General features: G+C 54.0%; 10 protein-coding genes across 10 annotated transcripts; 4 read left to right on the forward strand and 6 right to left on the reverse strand.

The window, feature by feature from the left end:
• Window positions 1-30: 30 nt before the first annotated feature.
• LMH87_008568 (uncharacterized protein) lies at window positions 31-456 on the reverse strand (the record flags this gene model as incomplete). Its single annotated transcript, XM_056201758.1, has 1 exon — window positions 31-456. The coding sequence occupies one exon, from the start codon at window positions 454-456 to the stop codon at window positions 31-33; it is 426 nt and encodes a 141-aa protein (XP_056056388.1).
• A 1,246-nt stretch (window positions 457-1,702) lies between these two features.
• LMH87_008569 (uncharacterized protein) lies at window positions 1,703-2,248 on the reverse strand (the record flags this gene model as incomplete). Its single annotated transcript, XM_056201759.1, has 1 exon — window positions 1,703-2,248. The coding sequence occupies one exon, from the start codon at window positions 2,246-2,248 to the stop codon at window positions 1,703-1,705; it is 546 nt and encodes a 181-aa protein (XP_056056389.1).
• Window positions 2,249-4,582: 2,334 nt separating this feature from the next.
• LMH87_008570 (uncharacterized protein) lies at window positions 4,583-4,919 on the forward strand (the record flags this gene model as incomplete). Its single annotated transcript, XM_056201760.1, has 2 exons — window positions 4,583-4,602; window positions 4,652-4,919. 2 exons carry the CDS (start codon window positions 4,583-4,585, stop codon window positions 4,917-4,919), a joined length of 288 nt encoding a protein of 95 aa, XP_056056390.1.
• Window positions 4,920-5,081: 162 nt separating this feature from the next.
• On the reverse strand, window positions 5,082-5,924 carry LMH87_008571 (uncharacterized protein; the record flags this gene model as incomplete). The annotated part of the gene is made up of 1 exon (XM_056201761.1): window positions 5,082-5,924. One exon carries the CDS (start codon window positions 5,922-5,924, stop codon window positions 5,082-5,084), a length of 843 nt encoding a protein of 280 aa, XP_056056391.1.
• Window positions 5,925-7,398: 1,474 nt separating this feature from the next.
• On the reverse strand, window positions 7,399-8,031 carry LMH87_008572 (uncharacterized protein; the record flags this gene model as incomplete). The annotated part of the gene is made up of 1 exon (XM_056201763.1): window positions 7,399-8,031. The coding sequence occupies one exon, from the start codon at window positions 8,029-8,031 to the stop codon at window positions 7,399-7,401; it is 633 nt and encodes a 210-aa protein (XP_056056392.1).
• A 412-nt stretch (window positions 8,032-8,443) lies between these two features.
• Window positions 8,444-10,554, reverse strand: LMH87_008573 (uncharacterized protein; the record flags this gene model as incomplete). Its single annotated transcript, XM_056201764.1, has 4 exons — window positions 8,444-9,463; window positions 9,513-10,136; window positions 10,186-10,384; window positions 10,451-10,554. 4 exons carry the CDS (start codon window positions 10,552-10,554, stop codon window positions 8,444-8,446), a joined length of 1,947 nt encoding a protein of 648 aa, XP_056056393.1.
• A 1,783-nt stretch (window positions 10,555-12,337) lies between these two features.
• Window positions 12,338-14,836, forward strand: LMH87_008574 (uncharacterized protein; the record flags this gene model as incomplete). The annotated part of the gene is made up of 2 exons (XM_056201765.1): window positions 12,338-12,975; window positions 13,033-14,836. The coding sequence occupies 2 exons, from the start codon at window positions 12,338-12,340 to the stop codon at window positions 14,834-14,836; spliced, it is 2,442 nt and encodes an 813-aa protein (XP_056056394.1).
• A 1,742-nt stretch (window positions 14,837-16,578) lies between these two features.
• LMH87_008575 (uncharacterized protein) lies at window positions 16,579-18,314 on the reverse strand (the record flags this gene model as incomplete). Its single annotated transcript, XM_056201766.1, has 6 exons — window positions 16,579-16,628; window positions 16,815-16,829; window positions 17,350-17,387; window positions 17,509-17,729; window positions 17,800-17,821; window positions 18,289-18,314. 6 exons carry the CDS (start codon window positions 18,312-18,314, stop codon window positions 16,579-16,581), a joined length of 372 nt encoding a protein of 123 aa, XP_056056395.1.
• Window positions 18,315-18,805: 491 nt separating this feature from the next.
• On the forward strand, window positions 18,806-20,352 carry LMH87_008576 (uncharacterized protein; the record flags this gene model as incomplete). The annotated part of the gene is made up of 10 exons (XM_056201767.1): window positions 18,806-18,816; window positions 18,866-18,977; window positions 19,031-19,192; window positions 19,356-19,441; window positions 19,505-19,686; window positions 19,750-19,908; window positions 19,961-20,054; window positions 20,108-20,177; window positions 20,241-20,254; window positions 20,316-20,352. 10 exons carry the CDS (start codon window positions 18,806-18,808, stop codon window positions 20,350-20,352), a joined length of 927 nt encoding a protein of 308 aa, XP_056056396.1.
• Window positions 20,353-22,123: 1,771 nt separating this feature from the next.
• LMH87_008577 (uncharacterized protein) lies at window positions 22,124-24,051 on the forward strand (the record flags this gene model as incomplete). The annotated part of the gene is made up of 5 exons (XM_056201768.1): window positions 22,124-22,368; window positions 22,890-22,897; window positions 22,960-23,133; window positions 23,192-23,894; window positions 23,955-24,051. 5 exons carry the CDS (start codon window positions 22,124-22,126, stop codon window positions 24,049-24,051), a joined length of 1,227 nt encoding a protein of 408 aa, XP_056056397.1.
• Window positions 24,052-24,241: the final 190 nt, after the last annotated feature.

Consider the following 24,241-nt stretch of genomic DNA (forward strand, 5'->3'; position numbering starts at 1 on the left):
CCGTTTCCGCAGCGTGATGCAGCACAGCTATCATTCAGACGTTGTGGTCTTGGTCATTTGCTGGAGCTCGACGAGAGCCGGCCGGTTTCGACTCTTCGTTCTCTGCTGTCGGCGGTACGGCGGCTCTGTCGGGTGAGGCGAAGTGGCACGCGAGGGGCAGTGGTCGCGGCGGGCCTCTCGCTGTCTGGCATGGTAGGCAAGACGAAGAGCATTGGAGGTGCGAGGGGCGGGCGAGCGAGCGCGGGATCGGGCACGCGAGCGAGTCTGGGAGCGATGAGGCGAGATGGACCTGTGGCGAGAGCGGCCGCGAAGAGTGCTGGATTCCTCAGTTCGCAGGGCTCGAATCTCGGGACGGGTAGGGCTGCGGTGCCTCTTGCGGCCACGCATATCAATGTCGGCGGCGTGAGGGAGTGCCATCTCGAGATAGTTTACGTCGCTAGTGATGCTGGCGGTCATGGTGGTGTTGATTGTTGTTGCAACTGTAGAGCGAGGGCGAAGGCAAACGGGTGACGACGGCAGTTGTGTAAGTGGCGTGGATGGCGCAGGCAGTGCTGATGGCAGCAGGCAGCAGGCGTGGCTCACAAGGAAGGAAAGCGAGATTAGTAGGAAGTATAAATATGGCAAGGAAAAAAGTGGTGTACAGAATGGGTGACGGGAAGGGAAGCTGAGAAGGAGGGAATGTGTGAATAGTTATACAAGGAACTAACCCCCTGCAAGAAGGACGGCAGGGTGTGGGCGCGACCTGAGGAGTTGGGCTGCTGGAATTTGGAGGCTACCACTGTGCCACTGTGCCAGGAGATGGTGGGGGAAGGCAAGCAAGTTAGCGCCTGTTTTAGCGGGCGTTGGGCCACTAAACAGGCTAGGTAGACTTGCAGGGCGCTACCAGCCGGGCGCGCTGTATTTTAGCTTGTCTCTTGTTGTGTCCGACAGAGGTATGGCAACCTGAGTGGCGCTAGTAGAATGATAGGCTAAGGTATGTATTATAAGCAACTTAAAGTATCATTTTATGGAGAATGAGTAACTTTAGTAGTTCTATATCTTAAATACCTAATCTCTATTATATCTAATAAAATAATAAATAATAAGCTAAAATAATATTAATAGATAATAATTATATTAATAAATGGCCATATTTAATACACCTGATAATATTATGATATTATTATATTAGAGAAAAATCAGCACCTGATTATATAAAGCGCTGGCTTAATAATTTGTGGAGATGGAGTTAATAGAGCCTGGGGTAAGGAAGTAGAAGTGGACGGCTTGTTGCAGGCGATGGTTTCGTTTCTCAGACAGTGTCTACCATAACATCAGCAGAAAGATGTGGCAAATAAAATAGCAGACAGGCCAGCTGTCTGCTGGCCGGTTTTCTGCCGGTCAGCCGCTCAATTTGCATGTTACAAGACCAGTCTATCGGCAGGTAGCCTCCCTCGCAGTAGAGTTGCTGCCGCTTGGTCTACGTCTTGGCCTCAGCGTCTGTTGCGCCAAACACATCCGATTGACGACGCTGGATTCATCAGAAAAATGGCTGCTTCCCAATTGAAAGCGATCTCAATTACTAGTTCTAGTAACAAAACCGCCCAGCGTACACAAACCGGAGGCTCGGCGCGTCTACCGAACTCTCCGCTGCCGCAAAGGCCGCAAAGGCCGCAAAGGCCGCAAAGGCCGCAGAAGACCGCTCAGTTCCGTAAAGCTTCGCTCAAGCATCCAGCTTCCCGCTCTTGGCCTGCAGCTCCGCGAGCAGCGAGACAAAACCCGCGTTGCCCTGTGTTGCGAGTTTCTTGAAGACGGGAAGCTGCTCGGCGATCCATGCCTTTTCATCCCCCGCCACGGGAATCGTAAACCCCGCCTCCCGTGCCGTCACGATGGGCAAAAGAGCAATGGCATGAAGCCTAGTCTCAGGCTCCTCCGACAGGTACGGATGCTCTGCATTCTTGGAGTCCGATCGCTTTCCGACAATGGCGTACCATGCGTCTTCAATCTCGCTGCAGACTTTGTCAAAGTCTGCCTTGGTGCGAGAGTCTGACGTGCGCACATAGGAGATGATGCTGTTGGAAATTTTGTCCTCGCGCTTCCCGGCGATGAAGAAGTTGCCTTGCGTCAGGTCTTCCTTGACGAAATGCACATTGACAAACATGGAGGGTGTGGCAAATGCCTTGACGTGGATTGCTGTGATGGCCTGAGCTAGGCTCTGTTTCTGGGCATCAGTCAGCGGATGGGAGTGGTTAAGCTCGTAGAATGGCATCTTGATGGTGTTGTAGTCTGCAGTTGACGACTTAGTTGACAATTTGGCCAGTATAGTTTCCGGAAGATGTGTGCTCGTATTTATACAAGAACGGGATTCCCTCAAGAGCCCTACGTTGGCTACTCCGGCTGCATCGTTGCCTCGGATGCATAACTACCTAGGTTGCATCGATCTTCAACCCCTCGGTTCATGCGAAAAGCCAGCTGATCACGGATAGAAGCTCTGATATAACAAGTTGATTACGTTGACGGACTTGTGGAAATCGCCGGCCGAGAATGGGTATGGGGGGACACGTGTAGCTGCTTGGCTGGTAGTACGCCCGGGGCAGGAGACGCCACTCGAGTGCAATGGCCCTTGCTGAGTACCTACAAGAGCGGCTCTGCACAGTCGCCAATCGGCTCGACCATGCTCGGCCATCCAGATCTGGGAGCAATCTTCATACTGGTATATTTTCAGCCGGAAAGAGCAGTTTAATTCTGCAAACTACTTGCGCTGGACAACTTCACTTAGACCACGTAGAGCTCGACAGCGCTTGCGTAGATCGAGCTAGTATGAGGATTCCTGAGGGCGAAGAAAAGCTCTACTATACTCAATATAAGCTATATAAGCCTTATTAGTAATTAGCTACCAATAAATATGTAGAGATATTGGGCTAATTAGATATATATTTATACATTTATGTATTAATATATTAATAAGAAATATTTCGCTATAATTTAATAATAATAGTATAACAAATTCTATAAATAAATTGAAATTAAAATAAACCGTAAAATTATATGTTAATAGTGCTAAGCTCCATTATAACATTCTACTGTATCTTTAGCTTTATGCTAGCTCTGTGCTTAGATAACACTGTTATATCTTCACTTCCAAGGTCCACATTATCGCAGCCCGTTCCGTCCAGGTGGGCTGCAGTCCTGGCAAGGCGGCCCAAGCAGGCCTGGAGAAAGGTCACATGAGGCCTCTGAGCGCCTGTTTTCTCGTCTGGCCACCAGCGATATCGCCCCGGCCAGCTTCATTTACCTGCGTCAAACCAGGCCAGCGCAATGACCACAAGCACCAGGGTATCCCCGGTGTCTCGGCCTTCCAGAATATTGCATGTTACGGCCATCAGACTGGGGTAAATGCAGTGTCTTCATCTGCAACCAATTCCCAGGATCCTTCCGTCAGTCGCACAGCAGCTGCTCAACCCTTGAGGGATGGGCAACCTCGACCGGCCTAAACGTACACCACACAGCACATTGCAACACAACTCTGCACCGTCCATACAAGCATGGCCATCATCGATGGCGCACGCCTCTTTGCCAGATGCAAGCAAACGCCTTCTAGTAGTCTCCACTGCACCATCTTACCATTGGACTTGCTAGTCAGTAGGCTAGGCAAGCTCGGCAGAAGCCACGAAACTGGGCTGTGACTCTTTTGCCGTCGAACAAAACTTGCTCGGACAATACAGAGACGGCCAACTACGTTAACTACATGGCACTAGCTCAGGCTATGCACATCACGGCTGACAGTATACAGCCCTGCCGCTCCTTCGCCTGCATCTCGCCCATGCCGGCTCTTCTCATGCAAGCCCATTCCTCCGAGCTGACAGCTCTCCGCTCTCATTCCTGACTTTTGCTCTGGAGCAACCTAAGAGAAGAGCAGCCCCCAGACAAACAACAAAAAAAAAGCCAGACCGACCTAGCACGCCAATCCATGCCCTTGCTAGCTCACCACCACCCTGGACGCGGGGAACTTGAACCGTAGCGCTAGACCAGCCCATTCTACTCAAGGAGATGAAACTCTGGCAATAGGGGGAAATGGGCACACCATGCACAGAGAACATGCCAGAGTCCATCGCTGTCCAGAAACTAAATTTATAACCCGGCCGTCTGGGCCGGCCTAGTCAGGAGCAAAGTCTCCAATGCGTCTCGCCCGGCCTGTTTTCTCGGCCATTTTACTTGTCGCGCGCTTCGGGCTTGTCTTATTACTGCAGATGCACCATTGACTGGCTATTGACGCCACCAGCATGAGACGGGCTGGACGTTGCTATTTTCTCTCAATCTCACAAAATCATGCAGTCCTGCGTGTCAAGGCGGCACGCAGCGACAGTGCATCATCACACTCACAATGTGTGCGGCTGGCGAAGGCTACCTACCTCCCCCAACCTTTTGGCAGCCGATCCTCGTGGGCGTGGCCCCCGGATACAGTATCCATCGATCATCCAACCAGCCATCCTACAATGCTCTGAACCCAGGTTTCCCGGGAACTGAAGAGAGCTAAACGGATGTCTGCCGAGCCTTTCAAAGAACCTGTTAGCGTTCTCTTCCCCTCTTCCCCCAACTGATAATGTGTGCGCCAGACTCAAGGTTGGCGTTGGCCCCTCCCGCTAGCATGCCTGATTACTGAGAAAGCAAGCCGGAAAAAGAGTGGCGTTGTAGTCGATTGGCACACTCAAAATCTAACAGCAGCAGGGAAGTCGTCGCTGTATTACAGAGCAGCTGACTCCGTTTCCACCGTCTGGCTTTTTGGATGGCCTTATCTGCAGAAGTGGTGTGAGTTGTGCACCAAGGCTGCGTTCCAGACGGAGCCAAGCAACTTCATCGGAGCCCTCGGCACTTGGCCGGCCTACTTTGAGTTCGACGCATCTGCGCTATCACACCTTACCGACATGGGAATTACCTAGCCGTTGCGAAAACGATGATGGCGACAACGGTGTCATTGTTGACGACTGAAACAGACAGGGCAAAGCTGCGCAGGGATTGAGTGTCAGCCAAGATATTGCCACGACTTTCGTATCATAAGATGCGCAAAGTCCATTCTGCAAAAGAAAATATAAAAGGCAAAACTATTCATCAGATGCAATAGCAGCATCAAAGGCACCAATCATGCCGTCGTAGAGCTTGTCCGTGCCTTCAGGCGTGTTGTCCGTGCCGGCCCAGATCTTGCCGTCCCGCACAGGAAATAGCAGCGCACGCAGCGTCTCAGCCAGACCTTTCACCGTGGCAAACGCAGGCGGAATCTCATCTACAATATGCTGAAAGTTATCGGCCTCCATGTCGCTCAGCTTTTGCTGTGCCAACTTGAACCAGCTGCTGCTGCCTTCCTCCCACCCGTGGAGCCTGCTCCCCACGGGCACATTCATCTCCCTGTCGCCCACAATCATCCACAGGAAGACGTAAAAGAACGACTCCTGGTCGTGCCGGTATGTCTTGGCTTCGTCCCGTATGTAGCCAATGGCCATGTACGGCCGTGTGCCGCAGATTATGCTCGTGTCTCGCTCCGGTGCCGGGTCGCGCGGCGTGGCCAGCTCCAGGTCGATCAGCATGCCGGGGGGTTGTCCTTCGTCCGGGTCATCCACGATAATCATGTTACCGGACGATATATCACTGTGCAAGAGTCCTGCGTCCATGTATAGGGATCTGTGGCATTTGATGGCATCGCGAAGTACCTCGAGCAGCTCAAGCCGAGTCTGGAACGTGTGGAGCGCCCGGCCCAGAGGAGAGGTGATGATGCACGTAAGAGTGCGGTTTTTAAACGAGCGCCTCGTTTCTTCTGTTAAATGCGCTACTCCAGATATATCGTCACTTGGCGTGTGCTTCGCACTGTCTCCCTGCTCGGCGCCGGTAGTGCCGCCCAAGGAGAACCTTCTCTGCTTACCGCAAGACATGCCGCTGCGTAGATGGACCATAGTCTCCAGCTCACGGTAGAAATCGAGCTTGACGGCGCCCCATGCCTTCTTCTCTCTAGCGATTTCGAGAAGCTCATTTAGCTAGCTGGTTGACTAGCTGGTTGACTGACTGCTTGACTGACTACTTGACTGACTACTTGACTAGCTAGTTGTTGAACGGCTAATTGACCGGTTTGATAGGGTATATGCAACGCAGCTGCAATTAAGAATCATTTTTCTGCCGCTTTTTACTCCACACCAACCGTCAATAGCTTTGCAATTACCAACAGTGAGCTAGTCCCCCTGCAAGACCTCCCTGGTCAGGAACACGGCCTGGAGCGTGCCGCGCCATCTGGCGTCACCACGCCCCCGCTCACGGATACTTGGTACAACTCGAGCGGGATGTCTGTCATGGGGTAGACCCCGGCCGAGGTTCGTGATTTGTTGAATAGCTCGATACAGGAAGCGGCAAGACTTGCTCCTCTGCCGCTAGGGGCTGCAGAAACGCGACACGATCCCCAACGAGACGATGAAGCCTCGCCCAGCGACGCCCACGATGTTCTAGTGGTTACCTTCCGGGGCAAAGAGCACCTGATACACTTCCCGCAACACGACATCAGCGACGGCAAGATCAAGGTCCGCAACCTCGTTCGGCCCGTGGCCCGCACTGTGAGCCTGTCAGGGCGCGAGTCGCGCTCCCTGCGGTTCTTTGACTACAGCGTGGAGAGCAACAGCAGGTTCGTGGCAATTGTGCCCGAAGCCGGAAACCTCGGCCGACGGCTCCTACGGCATCGAAAAAGGCGTGAACACGTTTGACAGGAATGCCCTGGTCGGTTGTTTCCAATGATTGACGGTATGGCGTCAGGAGATGTAAGCCAAGAGTCTGCAGCGCACGCTTTTGTCATGTATTGAGCAGTATATCCATATATGGAATTGTTAGGATTATTGCGAGATGTGTTGATGCAACTGACCAGGGGTTGCATCTCTTCTGGACGCTCTGTCCCGACTTAGAGCCGAGTGATCAGTTGGTCTCGCGACGGCGCTCAGCGCCAGAACATGTGGTAGGGTTTCTACTGCAACTCAGAGGCCTCGTCGTCTCGTCTGACTATTCAGCGATGCTTCTGGTGGTTTTGATCCATTAAACATGGGTGCGAAGCCGACAATTGTGATTTTTGTAATGAAGAAGCTCAACGAGCGAGATCAATTCTTCATCCAGCACCGGAAGGACTATCCGGAAGTGCACTCGTTGCTCATTCTCCCAGCGCTAGCTAGACGATGAAGGTTCACCTCGGCACCTCATTGGTAATATATTAGTTTCGTATTTAGAAGCCCGCGGCCTGTACAGAAAACAGTCTTGCTCTGGAGACATCATGTCCTGTCATGAGCTCGTCGATGCCATCACTGTTCCAAATCGCCTCATAATAAGCACCCTTCCCTTTCCCAACAGCCACAACAACAACCTATCCGAGCCAACCCCCCACTGCCACGCCCTCATTCAACTCATGTCCTTTTTCAATCCTCTCAACGACTCCCACTCCCTCTCCGTCATCGAATAAATCAGCTCATCGTGCCACTGCCGATCCACCCACAACACCTCCCTCCTTCTCCCCACGAAAGTAAACCCAACCTTTTCATACAGCCTCTGCCCGATCTCATTGAACCCAATCGTCGTCAGCGAGAGGCTGTGCAGCCCGGCGTGCCGAAACGCCCAGTCGACGCCCCAGTTCAGTGCCTCGCGCCCGTAGCCCTTGCCGCGGAAGGGCTTCGCGAGGGTGATGCCAATGTAGGCGTTGCGGTTGTGCCGCAGCGACTCGGGGATGCCGCCCCAGCCGATACACAAGGTGCCGATGATTGTAGGTTTGTTAAAAGTCGCTGCCTGCTGCTCCTCGGACGGAGCGAGACAGATGGCGACGCCGAGGAGCGCTTTTCGATACATGGTGGCGAGAAACTGAACGTCCGTCTTGCCTTGCGGGCGAACGAGCATCTCAGATGAGATAGCCTGCAGGGAGGCTTCGTTGATCATGTCCTTGAGGCTGGCCTTGTAGTCGTCGCATTCGTCCTCGACGGCAATGTACCGGAGTCGCTTGGACGCGAATGCGTCGTCGAGCGCAGCCGAAAAGGCAGACATTATGATTCCGGATGATGGGAAACTTCGATCAAGGATATCAATTGAAAGCCTGGAAATGATGGAGATGAGCGCTTGATAGTTTATCTACGAATGCCTGCGCTGCACTCTGCGTAATGGAGCATCTCGCAGGGCTTGCCGTCGGCCAACTTTCCCGCTTCGAATTTACCAAGTAAGGCTGCGGTGGCGGGCGTAATTGACAGTGACTCAGGCCGGTATACATAAACAGTTCCAGCTCGATGAGCAATTACAGTCACAAAATGCAATTGAGTCACTCCAGCCTCAGCTCGGCATTCGGCGCTCGGGGTGGGGCCGCCGCTATAACTTGACCGGACACCACTGCGGTACTCTCGGCCGACAATAAGGTACGGACAAGATAATATATTGTGCATACAGTTTCTGTACAAGAACGAATCTATAGTCGCAACTGCGTTCCGTCACTCGTCGATGGCTTGCGCACACGGCAGAGGCCCTCGGCGTCCCAGTCTTCACTGCCAACTCCACGGCGCGCAATGAACAGGCCCTTGGGATCAATGTGCTGCTTGATGCGGTACAGCCTGGCGTAGTTCTCACCCCAGAACGATTCCTGGAATCCAGCTTCAAACGCATCGGCCTCGTTCAGGTAGGCTCCCATACCCTCCTCGAGGCCCTTGAGGATGGGAATCTCGGCATTGGTCAGCCTATCCTGCACAGCTCGCTGTTCGGCGAGGGTGGCATTGGGTGCCCAGTCTCTACCAAAGGCAATATGGGTAATAGTCTTGCGCCAGGCGGGGTTCAGTGCCGACTTGATCTCGCCTGCATTCTGAGCAACCGCTCCGTCGGCAATAAAGTGGCCGGTGTAGCCGGTCCTGTTGCCACTGCCTTCATAGATATCGCGCAGTGCTTTGCCTAGACGCTGGGCGCCATCTTTCTGGCTGAGGAGGTTACGCGAGATAAGACGTGAGCCTGTAATCGCGATTCCACCGGTAGGGTCGTATGGCGTCTTGGCGAGCTCGTAGGCAATCGAACCACCAAGCGTAGGCGCCAGCTGTAGGGTGTAATTGGCGCCTGGGGCCGATTTTTGGGCATCTTGAATGAATCCATCGGCAATCTTGGCGATGGGTGCCTGGTCCGTCTTGTTGGCGAAGAACATGGCGATCGTAATAGAGGCAGTAGATTGACCGTTTTGTACGGAGTTGGGGAGGAAGAAGTAATATCCGCTGCCTCCAGCATCCGCAAGAGCTGGGAGACGCTGATGGAGACCCGCCAGAATATCCCAAAATCTATCATCAGCTGGTCCAGGAAGGGCAATATCAGACATGAGTGCCAGGGCGGGAACGTCGGGAAACGTGCGGATAGTGACGGAGACGACGACGCCAAAAGTGCCGCCACCGCCACCTCGCAGAGCCCAAAAGAGGTCTCTGTTCTGGTATTCATTTGCAACGAGAAGTTTGCCCTGATTGCTTGTTGGTCAATGTTCAAAACAGACGCGAAAGCTCACTCACATCAGCGGTGACAACTTCAAATTGCAAAGCGTTGTCCGAGGCCATACCCTTCCATGGTCCCAGCGGCGAGTGGCCACCACCTTGAATGTAGCCACCAGCGGCGCCAACAGTATGCGAAAGACCAACAACAGCAGTCAGGTTGCGTTTAGCTGTCTCGGTGTAGATGTCCATGAGCACAACGCCGGCACCAAGGGTTACGGCAGAACCCATTGACTGGTTGTTGCGAGAACCCTCAGGGACAAAGTCGTCGACAAAATCCATCTTCTTCATCTTGTATGTGGCAATTTGCAGGGATTCTGGCGCACTGGATCGGCCGAGGAAACAGTGTCCAGTATTCTTGATGGCGAGTCTAACGTTGTGAGTAGCGGCGAAACGCACTGCTCCCTGGATGTGCTGAGCAGTCTCGGCCACGACAGAAAACAGAGAGACACGACCCTGTCGGCAAGGAACGTCCCTGGAAAGATCAAATGAGCACGTCTCGTTGCGCTCCGGCCAAGCCTCCCAATTGGTCCATTGGACGGCACCGGGGTTCTCGTCACGCCAGACAGAGGACTCGGAGAGGGCCCTGGAGGCATTGCATGCGGCGGCGTCGTAGCCGGGGTTGTGGCAGACATGGGCGACAGGCTGAACAGCAATTAGATGGCCGCTTACAGAGGCATTGAGAGATGCCCACTGGCTTTGCGACGGCCAACACGGGTCGTTGGGCCTGCATCGACAATGCGATGCGGCGTTTGTTGTTTGCAAGGTAGCTCCATAGGCTGAGCCCAGCAGCGTTGCGGCGGCGACACTTTTCGTCAATTTCATGTTGTGTAAACTTGCTTAAAGCTTGCTTGTGGTCTTTCAAACACAAAGTGTGAGAGTGGCCGCCGCATCTATTTGTACTCGTCAACCCAGGGAGCACTTCAGTATTTCGTCGGCGAGCCTTGGTAAGGGATTACGTAGAGGACCTGGAGCACCGCCATGCTTGCAATCTTGTTGCGCCTTGCACGATGCCATTTTTGGAGTGATGTGCCGAGTCGGCCGATCGTATTTGGCAGTGCATGGCAACGCGAAGAATACGATGGCTGATGGCGGACCGAGATTGGTTAGCAAGCCTGGGCTGAAGGCGGGAAGAGGAGCACGGGGAGGAGGAAAGTTGGTCAACGTTGCCCGAAAATACTGGGTCGCTGATGTGCGCTGGAGAGCCTAGCGAGCCACTATAACCACAGGGGACTATCCGCTGTGACACATCCACAGTACGACCCCAGGATGCCCTAAAAGCCGTATAATTGTCCCTAAACCCTCTCCAAAGCACCCCTGCCAGTGGGCCGACAGGCCGGAGAATAAGTTAGAGCCGCGCTACCTTGCATCTCGCGACATCACGCCAAAAAAGGTCAAAAAGCAACAATTCCTCCTGGCTGGCAGATTGCCACGTCAAACCTGGCGTAAGGGTGACTTCTGGCTTTTACACTGTACATAGCTCGCTGAGGTCCATGTGTAAGTTATGCCATGATAGACTTACATCTGTACGATGTATAAGCTCTGTGTCCAATCCTAGATGCCTGTTAGTCTTCAAGGAGCCACCCTAGAGTTGCTCAACGATATGCCAAGTCTCAACACGCTCGGAGCAGTAAACCATTCTCAGTCTAAATGCAAATTCTTCATGCCATGACCTTCACAGGTGTATATATATTATTATCATTTTTCTCGTTTCTTCGGTGCGACAGAGAAATTGATCTTCGAACAGCACAGCTTCGCTGTATTGCATCCCTCCAGTTAACATTGTGAATATAAACCACAACAGGGGCAGGCAACAGCGATCCTGTCCAAAAACTTGCTCACGGCGCGAACAATATTAGAGATCAGGTACGACACGTCTGAGTCAAAGACAATGATCGGCAGCGAAGCGCACCAAGTATGAGAACACGGCCCATCATCTTCCGGAATACACAGACGGTCTATCATGTTACTCTTTGCGTTGCCAATTTTCCCGTTTCTTTAACCAAGGCATTCTTAATACACAAATGATGACCCTGTTCGTAAAACGGTCTTTCAAAAGCGTTAAGATATCTAGAATAACAGGCATGGTTGGTGGGTTTGTGCCGTCCTGTGTGTCTAAGTCGTCAGGAAGCAAACCCACACCATGCATATCTTTTATGATCGTTTGAGTTTTATTTTATTGTATTCTAATGAGTTTTTCTCTAACAAGGGTTGCAAGTCTAATTTTTTGAAAGCCGAGCTAAACTATAAGAAACTTTGCAAGACAGAAGAAGATGCCGGTAGAGTTTGTCACCGTTTTGGGACTGGGCCTAGGTACCTAGGTACCTACCTATGGCTCAGGAACGAGGTACCCCTATAAATCCACCAGAGACACGCTAGAAATCCCACCATCAACCACGGAAAAGTGGACCGCGTGGCCATCCATCTCGCGACATCTGGCCTAAAAGGGTCAAGCAATCGTAGCTAGATCAGCGTCATTGTCACCGTCCCTTTCCATCCTGTCCTGTCCCAAATTCCATCGTCGTTGCAGCGCCGAATGCCCCGTCCAGCCCGGTGCAAATCTCCAATTGGGTCATCTCTCTGCATCCTACCAGCTTGCCGTCTTCTGCGCCTGTTCCAGTCCAGTTACTACGCCGGTTGCCTACCTACCTGTGACACGACGACCGCCACGTCTGTGCTCTCCCAATAGGGTTGCACCTCCCGACTATCGCTCAAGCAATCACTCATTACCTGCCACCGGTACGCGACCTTGATTCCGGCAAATGGCATCACGATAAGCCGCCCAGCCATCCTCGACCGTCCATCCTCGGTACCACGGCTCCCGCGCCGTTCCATCACAGCCCACGATGCCCAAGACACGCCCACCCACGACGGGCTACGAGCGCCTTGCCCAGGCCGACCAACTCAGCGACGACTCTGACGACGAATTCGCCGGTCCCTCTGACTCTCTAAACCCTTTCGCTGCCACAGGCGCACCCAACTTCGCCCCCATCAACAGCAGCGGCTCTGGCACTGCGCGACCCAAGTTTCGACGTCGCGTCGGTAGCGCCGGCGGCGTCGACATCAAAGCCATCAATGCCCGCTTCGAGCGCTGGGCCGACGAGATCGCCTCCAAATTCAAGCGCGGCCGCGGAAAGAGCTTTGCCGGCGAGGAGGAGCGTCTCGAGATCCAACACTCTGTGTTCCGCGCGCCGGATGGTGTCAGACCCATCACAGCCGAGGGCCTCGCCGACACTCCCGAGGGTGCCATCACCAAGGCCGACTTTGAGGCTACCGTCGACAGCGTCAGACGTGCCATTCGACAGGAAATCCACCCCAGTATGATCTCACAAGGTAGCTCCGGTAGCTACTTTGCGCGCGATCCGGATGGCAAGATTGTCGGTGTCTTCAAGCCCAAAGATGAAGAGCCCTACGCGGCCGGAAACCCCAAATGGAATAAATGGATTCATCGAAATCTATTTCCCTGCTGCTTTGGACGAGCATGGTAAGAATATTCTCACAACTGGCCCAAACCGTCCCAATCACATGCTAACTTGAACAGCCTCATCCCTAACCTATCATATGTCAGCGAAGCCGCTGCCTATGTCCTCGACCGTCAACTACGAACAAACATGGTTCCCTATACAGATGTCGTGTGGCTATCTTCCAAATCTTTCCACTACCCCTTCTGGGACCGCCGCAATTTCTACCGCAAGAAGAAGCCCTTCCCAGCCAAGCCTGGCAGTTTCCAGGTCTTCCTCAAAGGCTTCAAGGACGCCAACGTCTTTCTTCGCGAGAACCCTTGGCCCGATCAGTACTGGTCTGGCTTCCGCACATCGAGCAGTAAAGACGCTCGCAGTCGCAAGAACAAGAAGTGGTCCGATGCCTGCCGTCCTTCGACGTCAAGCCAAGCCGAGAATGTCGACTCGGAGGATGACGAGAGCGAGTCACCGGGTGGTGGCGAGCGCTCGCCGTCTCCAGAGCAGCCACCCAAGTTTGCCTGGACTGAAGACCTAAAACAGTCCTTCCGCGAAGAGCTCGAGAAGCTGGTTATTCTAGACTACATCATGCGCAATACAGACAGAGGCCTCGACAACTGGATGGTCAGGGTTGACCACGAATCCGGCGCCGTGTCCATCGCCACGGAGCCCATGCACCTCAACATGGAAGCAACCGAGGCAGAGCCCGACGCAGACAGCCCGCGACCCGTCAACGCCAGCGACATGCCCGCCATGGCGTCCACCGCATCATACCCCTATAAGCGCCAACAGCCCATGCACGCGTCCAAGCGGCAGCAGGCCTCGGAGAAGCACACGCACATGGTGCTCGGCGCCATTGACAACTCACTCTCCTGGCCATGGAAGCACCCCGACGCCTGGCGCAGCTTCCCCTTTGGCTGGTTGTTCCTGCCCGTTGACCTCATCGGCCGGCCGTTTTCGCAAAAGACGCGCGACCACTTCCTGCCGCTGCTCACGTCGACGGCGTGGTGGAGCCAGACGCAGATGGCGCTCAAGCGCGTCTTCCAGGTCGACGAGGACTTTCAGGAGCGCATGTTTGCCAAGCAGATTGCCGTCATGAAGGGCCAGGCCTGGAACGTCGTCGAGGCCCTCAAGACGGCCGACCACGGCCCGCTCGAGCTCACCCGCCGCGCCAAGGTCTGCGTCTGGGACGACCTCGTCGACGTCCCCGTCGCCGTGCCCATGCGCGTCACCTCGTCCGAGATGCGCCGCGCCGCGCTCGCCTCCCGCACCTCGTTTGACCAGGACGAGGGGGACATTGCCAGCTCCGCGCCCGCCAACAGCGCCGCCGGCGCTACCAACGCTGCCTCGCAAAACACGGACCTCCTCGGCTTCGGCGCCTCGCTGCCCGGGGATCTGCCCAACCCAGGCCGTTTCGAGATTACCAGCCCAAAGCTTGAAGCAACGGACCCATTGCAAGACGCCCCCGGCGGCGGCGACATGTCATCTTCCCAGGATGCCAGCACCGCCGCCAGACCATCTGCTCCTATCGGCTCATCCTCCTACCACGGCCCGTCGCGCGCCCTCAACACCTACGACCCGCCCCGCAACAACAACAAAAATGACCGCAGCCGCTCGCAGCAGCGTCCGCAGCGCCGGTACTCGTTTGCCAGCACGGCGGCCGGCCGCCGCAACAGCCACTCCATCGCACAGCAGCTCTACGGCAGCGACCAGCCTAGTGCCAGTCGACGAAGCTACGACTACAGTGGTGGCGGCGGCGATGACGACTTGCTCGAGGGCGACCTCGGCTACGCCGCCGCCGAGGGCCAGATGGGCAACCAGCGCAAGGTCATTGTGGAGCGCCTCGAGGCCGTCAAGAGCAGCAACCCCGTCTTTACATGGTGTTGAGGACGGTGAAGTGAATAGCTAGCATCGCATAACGTCTCAAAGTTGGGCTTTCGGAAATGTGCTTCCGAAGAGTAGAAAGAGAGCAATAGAGAGAGAAAGAAGCACGCGAGAGCCGCTTGGGGAAGAGGGCTGCATTAACTAGGAGTCGGCCGAGAAGGAATAAAGTTTCCAAAAGACGAGGGCGGGTTGGTTAGACTGCCAACACATTCCGCCATTTCCTCTTTTCCCCTGGATGGGCAGTTTTGTCGTTTTTATTCCCATCATCACTTATTGTATTTTTTCCTCAGCTTGTATTTCATTTCCCCATGCATGTTGTAACTAGGCGCAATCTTTTCATCGTCGTTTCCTTTCCAGATCGTCTCGCCTTTTTTTTGTGTATCCATAGACAGGACAGCATCGGCTCTACGACGTCGAACGATTTCCACCATGCAGCACCAACAAACTCTTTTTTTGTGTTTCCCCCGAGCCTTCTCCGAACAAGGCTATGCCCGCAACGTGTCTGCGCCTGGCATAAATTAGGAATTATTTAGACTTTGCCCACGGACAAACCGAGATCTAGTGTTCGTCCCGACCGATAGATACCCTGATGAAAAAGCCCAAACGGCCCCAATCCAGTTTCATGCGCTTGCTCTAGCCCCCCCCCCCCCCCCCCCCCCCCCGGCAGGCAAGAAGTAGAAAACTACTCCGAAATCCCGTTTCCACTGATCTGCCTACTCTTGCCGTCTAGGCCCGCCTGGAACGCGCGTGCTCGTATACACACGATGCACGACAAACAAACACGTAATGAGCTTTGCTTACCCCCTCGGTTCCACGATTTGAACGGCGTGGGGCTGTTTGACTGTTTGGCTGCTTCAGACGATTGCGTCTTCTGCACAATGCAACGTCACGCTCGTTTCCAGCACAATGGCAAAGTGACAATTCATATGCCAAGATTCCATATTCGCTTCTTCCCTGCATATAGTGAAAGATATCACAAGATATCAAGGGCCCCCGAAGTCAAGGGTCTGCGGAGATTTGCCAGCCATGCGCATTGTGGGTGCCATCCATCTATGCCACGCGCGACAACGGCGTTGGCCAATCCTAGACGAGCCAACACATCGTCGATTTGCTCGTGTTTGAAAAATGACAGAATAATAGCCCGAACATGTAATAGTCTTCAAACACGTCGTCCGCCAGACCTTCCGCATCGTGACATAGCGTGTTTGTTTCGAACAGGGATGCAGATACGGTTTACGCTGTTCACCGCCCCTGAGCCAAGTCTGCGAATATCACATCCCAGCTCGAATGAGAGCCGAGGGACTGGACCAGCGTCAATATAAATAAATTTGTGCACGAGAATCTCGGCGTTTATCGCAGAGATACCATCCGTTCAGTGGCCGAAATCCAGTTGCCATGGCATGGCAAAGCCATGACACAACTCTTGCTTTGGAGAGCGGGCCGTTTCCACTAGAGCCGCCCCCCGCTGCCGAACAACGTGGCATTCATGAGGCGTCATTTGAGCTTTGAAGTTTTTCAGCATACTTTGTGCTTTCCATATTTACACGACTATGTGGCTTCCGCTCTGTTCCCCGCGCGGTCGCGGGTGGCCCGAGGTGTGGCGGTGAGCTGACTCAATACATGACCTCGCCATCGTCGTGCAGGCGAACAACTTCATCTCTGAACGTCTGTTCGAAACCCTTGATGAGTTGTTCCCCGTTATAATGCCAAATGCCGACGCCAAAGGCTAATCATGACTCGGCTTCCTACCCGCCTGCTTCTCGTTGCGTTGTTCCAGCCTTGGCTGCAGCATCATCTGTAACGGTTGCGCATCTTAGCTTCCATAGTCTCCAATTTTGTCGCTTGTTCTCAGTGGAGGATCTCCGTCCCTTTTTCGCGTAGTATGTCATTATGCTTTCATGCGGACAATACAGCAGGGGTCTCGACCCGGCACTGTTCAATCACAACCCTTGCTGTCACCGGATTAGTCTTTTGCACTCACCAAACAAGGCGTGGTCTGAAAGCTCTATGCAAGTCTACTCGTGATGACCAGAGCTTGTCCATGCCCTCACATTGACGAGTCCAAACGTTGTGCCTGCCGCGGTCCACGGCGGAACCCACCCAAAAGTCGGCCCCACGCCATCAGAGGACCCGAAAGCTTGGAACAACCTGAGCTTTGCAACTCAAGCTTGGGACGCATCGCCAGAGTTTTCCGGCCGACCAAGAGCGGCAGATGATGTTGTCCGAGGTAGTCGTCAAACAAACCGACCGGGGTGGCTTTTTAAAAGTGTATAAAATGAGTGGCAGCTGAGAAACGCCCCGGCCACAGTCTTCCTCCGCCACGTTGTTCAGCGACAGTTCTTTCGACCGCCCTGTAAAATCGGACAGCAGCGCTGTAGTTGTAGCGTGGCTGTGTCATTATGCCAATGCTCAGGCATTGATTAAAGAAGCCCCGCAACTGCTTGGGCTTGTTCAGACTTGGTCTCGGCCGCGGGGTGATGAGATATCTGGGCATCAATAAAGTTTGCCAGTCGAACCACAGCTTTTCACGCAATTTCCCTGGCTGATCCCGGCACTAGAAACGACTTAGCACGAACATGGAGAAATGTAAAGTCAAAAGCCTTCTATAGTTCCACGTCGAGCCGCGAAGCGATGCTTTCCTCGTCGTCACACTGTAAGAACAAATCCTGACTTACCCCAACCGGGCTTGGCACGTCAAAATAGTCGAGGATGCAGGACATGCCAATCCATGTGGATATGTCCCCTCCTGTCGGCCCACCTCACAGGTGAAAGAGGTGAGCTTCCATGGTGTGGCCAGGAATTCTCCCAGTTTATTCAGCGGGATTGGATCCCAAAACGCCCCAGTACGTTTGGCCGACATGCAAGCCGTGGCCCGTTCCATAGCCTGCGAAAGCCGCTGAGCAACGGCGATTTTAGCGAAGCCTGCTGGCCTAGTAGCGCATTTCGGGGGCGTGAGTCTGACATACAACTATGTTCACGAATGTCGTCCTGAATGTTCTGGAATATTCGCACAAGGCTGTCGCTGCAAAGCAGATACTAGTTTCCCGGGCTTTCGGTGCCGGTCATTGTGGCTTTCTGACCTCGCAGGTGGGCGGCCGTCGTCTGTGGCTCCTCCCCGCAGAGAAGGTAGCGCAATTGTAAGCTGTATTCCACTTTGAATCGTATAATCTAGCGACTTCTCGTGGTGTGGCCTCGCCACGGCACTGAAGTCTTAGCCTGAAGGTAGTGTTGCGATAGTACAACTCCCGTCTGTCGCCCGCTTGGTATGAATAAATGGAGTAAAGTTGCATGATAGAGTTCTCTTATGCAATGGTGAGTTGTGAGTATAAGGTTTGCTTCTAGTCCACTCGGTCTGGCCAGAGGATTCAGCGTGCCCAGTTCTTCCACGAGATTTGGTGAGAGGCTGCCGTTTCGACGAGAAAAGTGACGCGACTGACGACCGACGAGCCATTTACCGCCACGGCTCCGTTCTCCACTTCATTATATCACATTGAACGCTTTCCTTCCAATCCCGGTGACCCGGGCGGCGCTCGCCTTAGAACTGTTTGCCAAAAGGAGGCGCAGAGGATGTGCTGTCCTACAGAGCCCTAGCCCACTAAAGTATGCAGCCAGAGAGCACCATTACATATTCGGCGTCCTGTCTTCATCTGCCCCATGGTTGACGTCCTTTTAACGATGCGTCACGCGCCATATGGTCCAGTTTTGACAAGGGATTGGCGGCCTAATGAATGATTCCTAGGTAGCACCCGTCAACGCCCAACTTATCCGATTCGTCTCGTTCTCGCGCTGCGCGAAACAAGCTGTACTTCAGTTGTGGTAACGCAACAGCTGCAGCAATTCGATAGGTCAAAACGGCTGCACACGCTGAGGGTCGACGTCAAAACGGTGGCTTGCCCACAACAGCGATCGACTCACCTCCTTGACGCACAGTAGCCCTCCAACATCAACCACCAACAGCTTACCGAGGGCAAAATGAGTATTCCGTACGTCAACTTTGGGTTCGTACAACATCTCACTAATGGATGTCCCTAGAGAGAGCACGGAACCCCTGGATGACGAGTATCGAGATACCGTGGAGTACTGCGGTCGTGCATTCAGCAAGTACTCGCTGGAAGCCGGCACATACTTTGCGCCTGTGGACGAGGTTAGTAGTCTGAAACTTGTTTTCCGATGGAACTGCTCTTAACCGTACCACAGGAGGAAATCGAGAGGTTGGAGCTGATGCACAATGTCCTGTCGAAGGTGTTCGACAATCGACTCATTTTCCCTCCCATGGCCACTCCGAGGAGTATTCTCGACTGCGGCTGCGGTGCTGCCAACTGGGCTGTCGAAGTAGCCGAACAACATCCCGACTGTGAGGTATGCAAATGATGGTGCCGGGACTGGCGTCCATCGGCGTCTGCATCGACCGTGGTCGTGGGGCCGCATACCGCAGTTGAGTCTGCCACTGCAACTTTTTCCACTGGGATCATCTTTCCTTTACTTTTTGAATCATCAAGCTAACGCAGCATCTCGCCTCCAGGTTTTGGGTATAGATGTAAGCCCGCACATGCTGCCGGACCATCCGCCGCGCAATCTCGATTTCCAAATTGATGACCTTAACTCGAGGTGCGGCCCTGCAGTGCAGGTGTGCTATTGGTCGCTCGGATATTTGGCTAATTCTCGAGGTAGATTCACATTTCCGGGCAATTCCTTCGACCTCGTCCACAGCCAAATGGTCGCTGGGGGGATTCACGCAAGTCGATGGCCCAGCTATGTGCGCGACATATATCGCGTCACGAAGCCTGGAGGATGGTGTCAGATTGTTGAGATGTATCTGAATGCACAATCAGATAACGGAAGACTGACCTACGGCACGTATCTGGCATGCATAATTCCCGGAAATGGAGAGTTGCTAATGTGTCGTGGGTACACAGATCACGCGCTGTCGAAGTGGTCAAGCCGCTATCTGAATACGCTGTCCCCTCGAAAAAACCCCCGAGCGGCTTTGAGCATGGCGGGCTGGATGGAGAACGCCGGCTTCGTCGATATCGAATCGAAACTCATCACGCTGCCGATGAGCGCCTGGTCGACCGGTACGATGGCCGTACGCTGGTACGGGTACCAGGCTAACAAATGATTCGGCAGAATCTCGAGACCAAAGGATAGGGAGAGCGAATCGCGAAAACATCAAGGAGCTTTTGGCTACAGCTGCCCTCTACCCCCTTACAGAACAAACAAAGTCTGGAGCCTCTGCCGCGCATAGACCAGGCTATGGCTAACCGCTTTTTGCAGGATGCCGATGGAGGAGTTTGAGCAACTGATCAGTCGCGCTAGAGACGAGGCGGGAGACCCGAGTCTCAAAGTAGGCCCATTGACATGACTAATGCGCGGTGTGGCTGCTAACGTGCACTATTCCGGCAAACAGGCGTACTTTCCATTGTAGGTGATGAACTCCTAACGCCGCGGTGAGGCTGCAGCGCAGAGGCTAATTTCTGTCTAGATATGTCTTTATTGGGCGGAAGCCGGGCAGGAGGTAGACCATGGCAGGCGATGCCATGAAGCGCAAACGGACGAGCCTGGGGAGGAGTAATTTCGGCACAGGTTGGATCAATGTATTCATGTGATGGTAAGTGAGGAGTCTTGTTTGCAGTGCTTGGGAATAGTCAGGAAAGAATTCGCTACTGTTTACTGTGGCATTTGGAGTGGCAGCACCGCCACGCGCCTGCCAGCTGGCAGACGTCTACGTCGGTCGGCAGTTGCGCATAGCATCTCCGTCTTTACGAAAGACTCGATCGAGCGTCGTCATGAATTTAGTCATTTGCTATATCTCTGGTATATCTCGTGACATAGTTGGATGTATTTCCGTGCACCTCTACGCTGAGTCGTGTTTTCCCGGCCTCACTGGTATCCTTGCCTTGGAAGTATCAGCAGCTGCTGCAAACGCGAGCCTCTCCAGGCATACGTTGGAAGTTAGGAGCACCCAATAACTTGACCCGGTAAGCTGCAACCGGTTCCTGATGTACGATACTGACATTATGATCTCAAGTATTGAACCTTCGAGATCTACCGTTGGCCCGTGCTACAGCACGACCGGGCTAGACCATATCTAGGGCGCGACAGACAGGTCAGGCGGCAACACGAGAAGCAAACCGTCTCACTTGCCAGGCCACCTGAGCAGCACTAATTACGAATTAGCGGCAAAAAAACTGTTTCCAATCATATCGCATCGATATCAGGCAAGCCGTCGATAAAACATCAGCAACAGAGGTGGAACCACGGACAGAGCGCGACATCGGGTATAGCGGAAGGAACGGGAAGCGGAAATCGAGGACTTCCGACATGAATCATATCGACTGCCGATAAAATTTTGCAAACAACTCGACACAACAGCAAGCTTGTCAAAGGTACGAATGTCGCTGATAGAGCCGCTACTCGTGCGAGGTACTGCCGCCAATACAATGCTCAATTGTCCCTGCACCATGGAAAAGGCGAAATTCCGTCTCGACAAGGGACGCCACGATCAGCCGCCCTGCAGCAGCCTCGCAGACGGTTTTCTAGCGCCCGTTGTGGGCCACGCCTATTACCCTTAGTCCTGGTGCTATTTCCAGCGGCTTGTCCCTGAGGCGCTGCAGGGACGCCGAGTCAGGTCCGTGTGGCTGCATCACTGCAACGTGGATTTCGATTTGCATGAAAACCAGCTGCACTGCGGCAGGCTTGGCCTGGAAACAAACTTGCTCGACTTGGATTGTGACTGGTTTCATCACTTGACCAGTATGGCGCAACCTTTAGGCCCATGACTCTCCATGTAGACATCTACGCGCTGCCGAGCACATGGGGTGTCCGAGACAGGAACCATGTTCACCAAAATATGCCCAAAATTGTCGCATACCATAATACTCTGCAAGGAGCTAAGCCTCCGAATAGCCATCCTACGAGGCTTGCTAAGCTAAGCAGAGGCCGATGAAAAATTCTTTCTAGGACAGGACTGCCGAGCTGCCACCGGCGATGGCTCGGCGATTCCAGCCAGATTCCGCGGCATGTTGGCTTGGCTCCCGAGCTCCACTAAAAAGACTCATTGACTGTCCTGACGGTGGTGACCACAGCTCGGAGAATATCGCAGGGTAGACGCTATGGGCAGGCGAGAAGTTTTTTGTAAATGTTATAAAAGGAGCGCATGCCCTCTCGAAAGGATCGGGAAAACAGCTCCCGCAGACATCCCCAAAGCCCAGTGCCCGAGTTACAACTTGCACGCCACTCATACAATCCATACATCTTGTACATCTGTCTACACAAGACGACACCAGCACCATGGCTTCTTCTGTCAAGTCTTCTTCTTCCACCGGCTCCAGCATCAAGTCTTGGTTCGCTCGCCACTGCACGCCTGCTCCCGCCTGGCGCGGCCAGCAGACCTGCTGGTGCAAGGACTGCTTCAACCAGCAGATGGGCCTGCCTAAGAAGCCCCAGGCCTCTGACTGGCCCTACAACCACCCTACTCGCAACAACAACGGCTTCAGCTCCGAGACGGCTTCTATGAACTGCGAGTCGGTGGCTGAGTGCGCATCTGAGAAGCGTCTTCTGTAGACACCTCTGCAGTCCTGCAGTCGATGCACTTACACCACACACGCCTACCATACCCACTGCTTTACTGAGCATGCAAAGCATCTTCTTAATTGCCTTTTTTTACACCGCCGGCCTTGAAAACACACCGCCATCACACAATCACCACACACTTTTACAAAATCAGGCCACCGGCACCCCTGCCGGCGCATTGCAATCCGCCGGCTATCGTCCGGACGAGCGGCGCCGGCATGTGGGGCGGACCTTGACACGAGCATTTTGACATTGGCGTTTTGAGCGGCTATTACGGAGTTGGCGGATAGATTAATAGAATATACCAATATACCATAGATTAGATTACGAATTAGAATGCGTTCCATTTCCTCTCACGTTGTATCGTTTTCTCCACCGCTCTGGGCGCTTTGTTCCTTTGGTGCTGTTTTCGACCATGACCGTGTGAAGCATGTAAACTTGACGTCACAGAGCCGGCGGCCCCAGCGACGACGGTTCAGTACAGACTAGGAGGTAGCGTTCGCTCTCAACAGACCAATATACAACATAAACATAACAAAACATGGCGCCCGCAGTCGATGGCGCAATTCTTGAAGCTCTTGGCCTCGATGCCAACGCCACCACGATGAGCTCGCACGGCGGCTCCGGCTTCGCATCGACCTTTAAGCTGTCCACGACGGTCGACGGCCAGCCGAAGCACTACTTTGTCAAGACGGGCAGCGGCGCCGACGCCGAGACCATGTTCAAAGGTACAAACGTCTTCATAACATCTTGATCATGAAAAGGTCAATTCTCACAATAACTTAGGCGAACATGCCTCCCTCAACGCCATTGCCGACGCCGTGCCCAATTTCTGCCCGCGCTCTCACGCCCACGGCGCCATGCACTCATCCAACCGATACTTTCTCGCCACCGACTTTCTCGACCTCGGCGCGCGCAGCTCCTCCTCCTCCTCCTCCTCCTCAGATCCAGACTCTGGCGTGTCGCTCGCCGCCAAGCTCGCCAGGCTGCACACCACGCCCGCGCCCGTTCCCGACGGCCACGCCCAGCCCATGTTTGGCTTTCCCGCGGCGACGTGCTGCGGCGAGACGGTGCAGGACAACACCTACAAGGCCTCGTGGGTCGACTTTTACGCCGACAACCGCCTCCGCGGCATTTTGAGAGCATCCGTGAAAAAGAACGGATCCGACGCGGAGCTGGCCGCCGCCGTGGAGACGGTCGCCGACGAGGTGGTGCCGCGGCTGCTCGGCCGCGTCGAGGACATCACGCCGGTGGTGGTCCACGGCGACCTTTGGAGCGGGAACCACTCCCGCGGGCGGATCGCCGGGCACGGCGGCGTGGAGGAGGTCGTGTATGACCCGTCGGCCGTGTATGGCCACGCCGAGTACGACTACGGCATCATGAACATGTTTGGCGGCTTCGGGACGGCGTTCTGGACGGAATACCATAAGCTGGTGCCCAAGGCAGAGCCGCGTGACGAGTGGAAGGATCGCGTTGCTCTATACGAGCTGTGAGTGGCTCAACTTATCGACCACAATGTGTGGCTTGTACATTTTGCTGACCGTGGCAGATACCACCACTTGAATCACTTTGCCATGTTTGGTGGAGGATATCGCGGCGGCGCCATGTCCATCATGAAGCGGCTGATTTCAAAGTATGCGGGTTAAAAGTGCAATGTCATGTGTTGCTGAAAAGAGGGAAAAAGTCTATAAACTGATAAACTGCTTGATAACGATGATGATAATAATAATGAAACATCTCCCTTCCTCGAGCGCCGTGGCAAACGACAGATAGCGTCGTCGCATGTATGTAACCGCTGTCTATGTACCAGGTTTCCACCAGATCGTGTGCGTAATA

The sequence above is a fragment of the Akanthomyces muscarius genome, assembly GCF_028009165.1.
Source record: "Akanthomyces muscarius strain Ve6 chromosome Unknown contig_18, whole genome shotgun sequence".
Lineage (NCBI taxonomy): Eukaryota > Fungi > Ascomycota > Sordariomycetes > Hypocreales > Cordycipitaceae > Akanthomyces > Akanthomyces muscarius.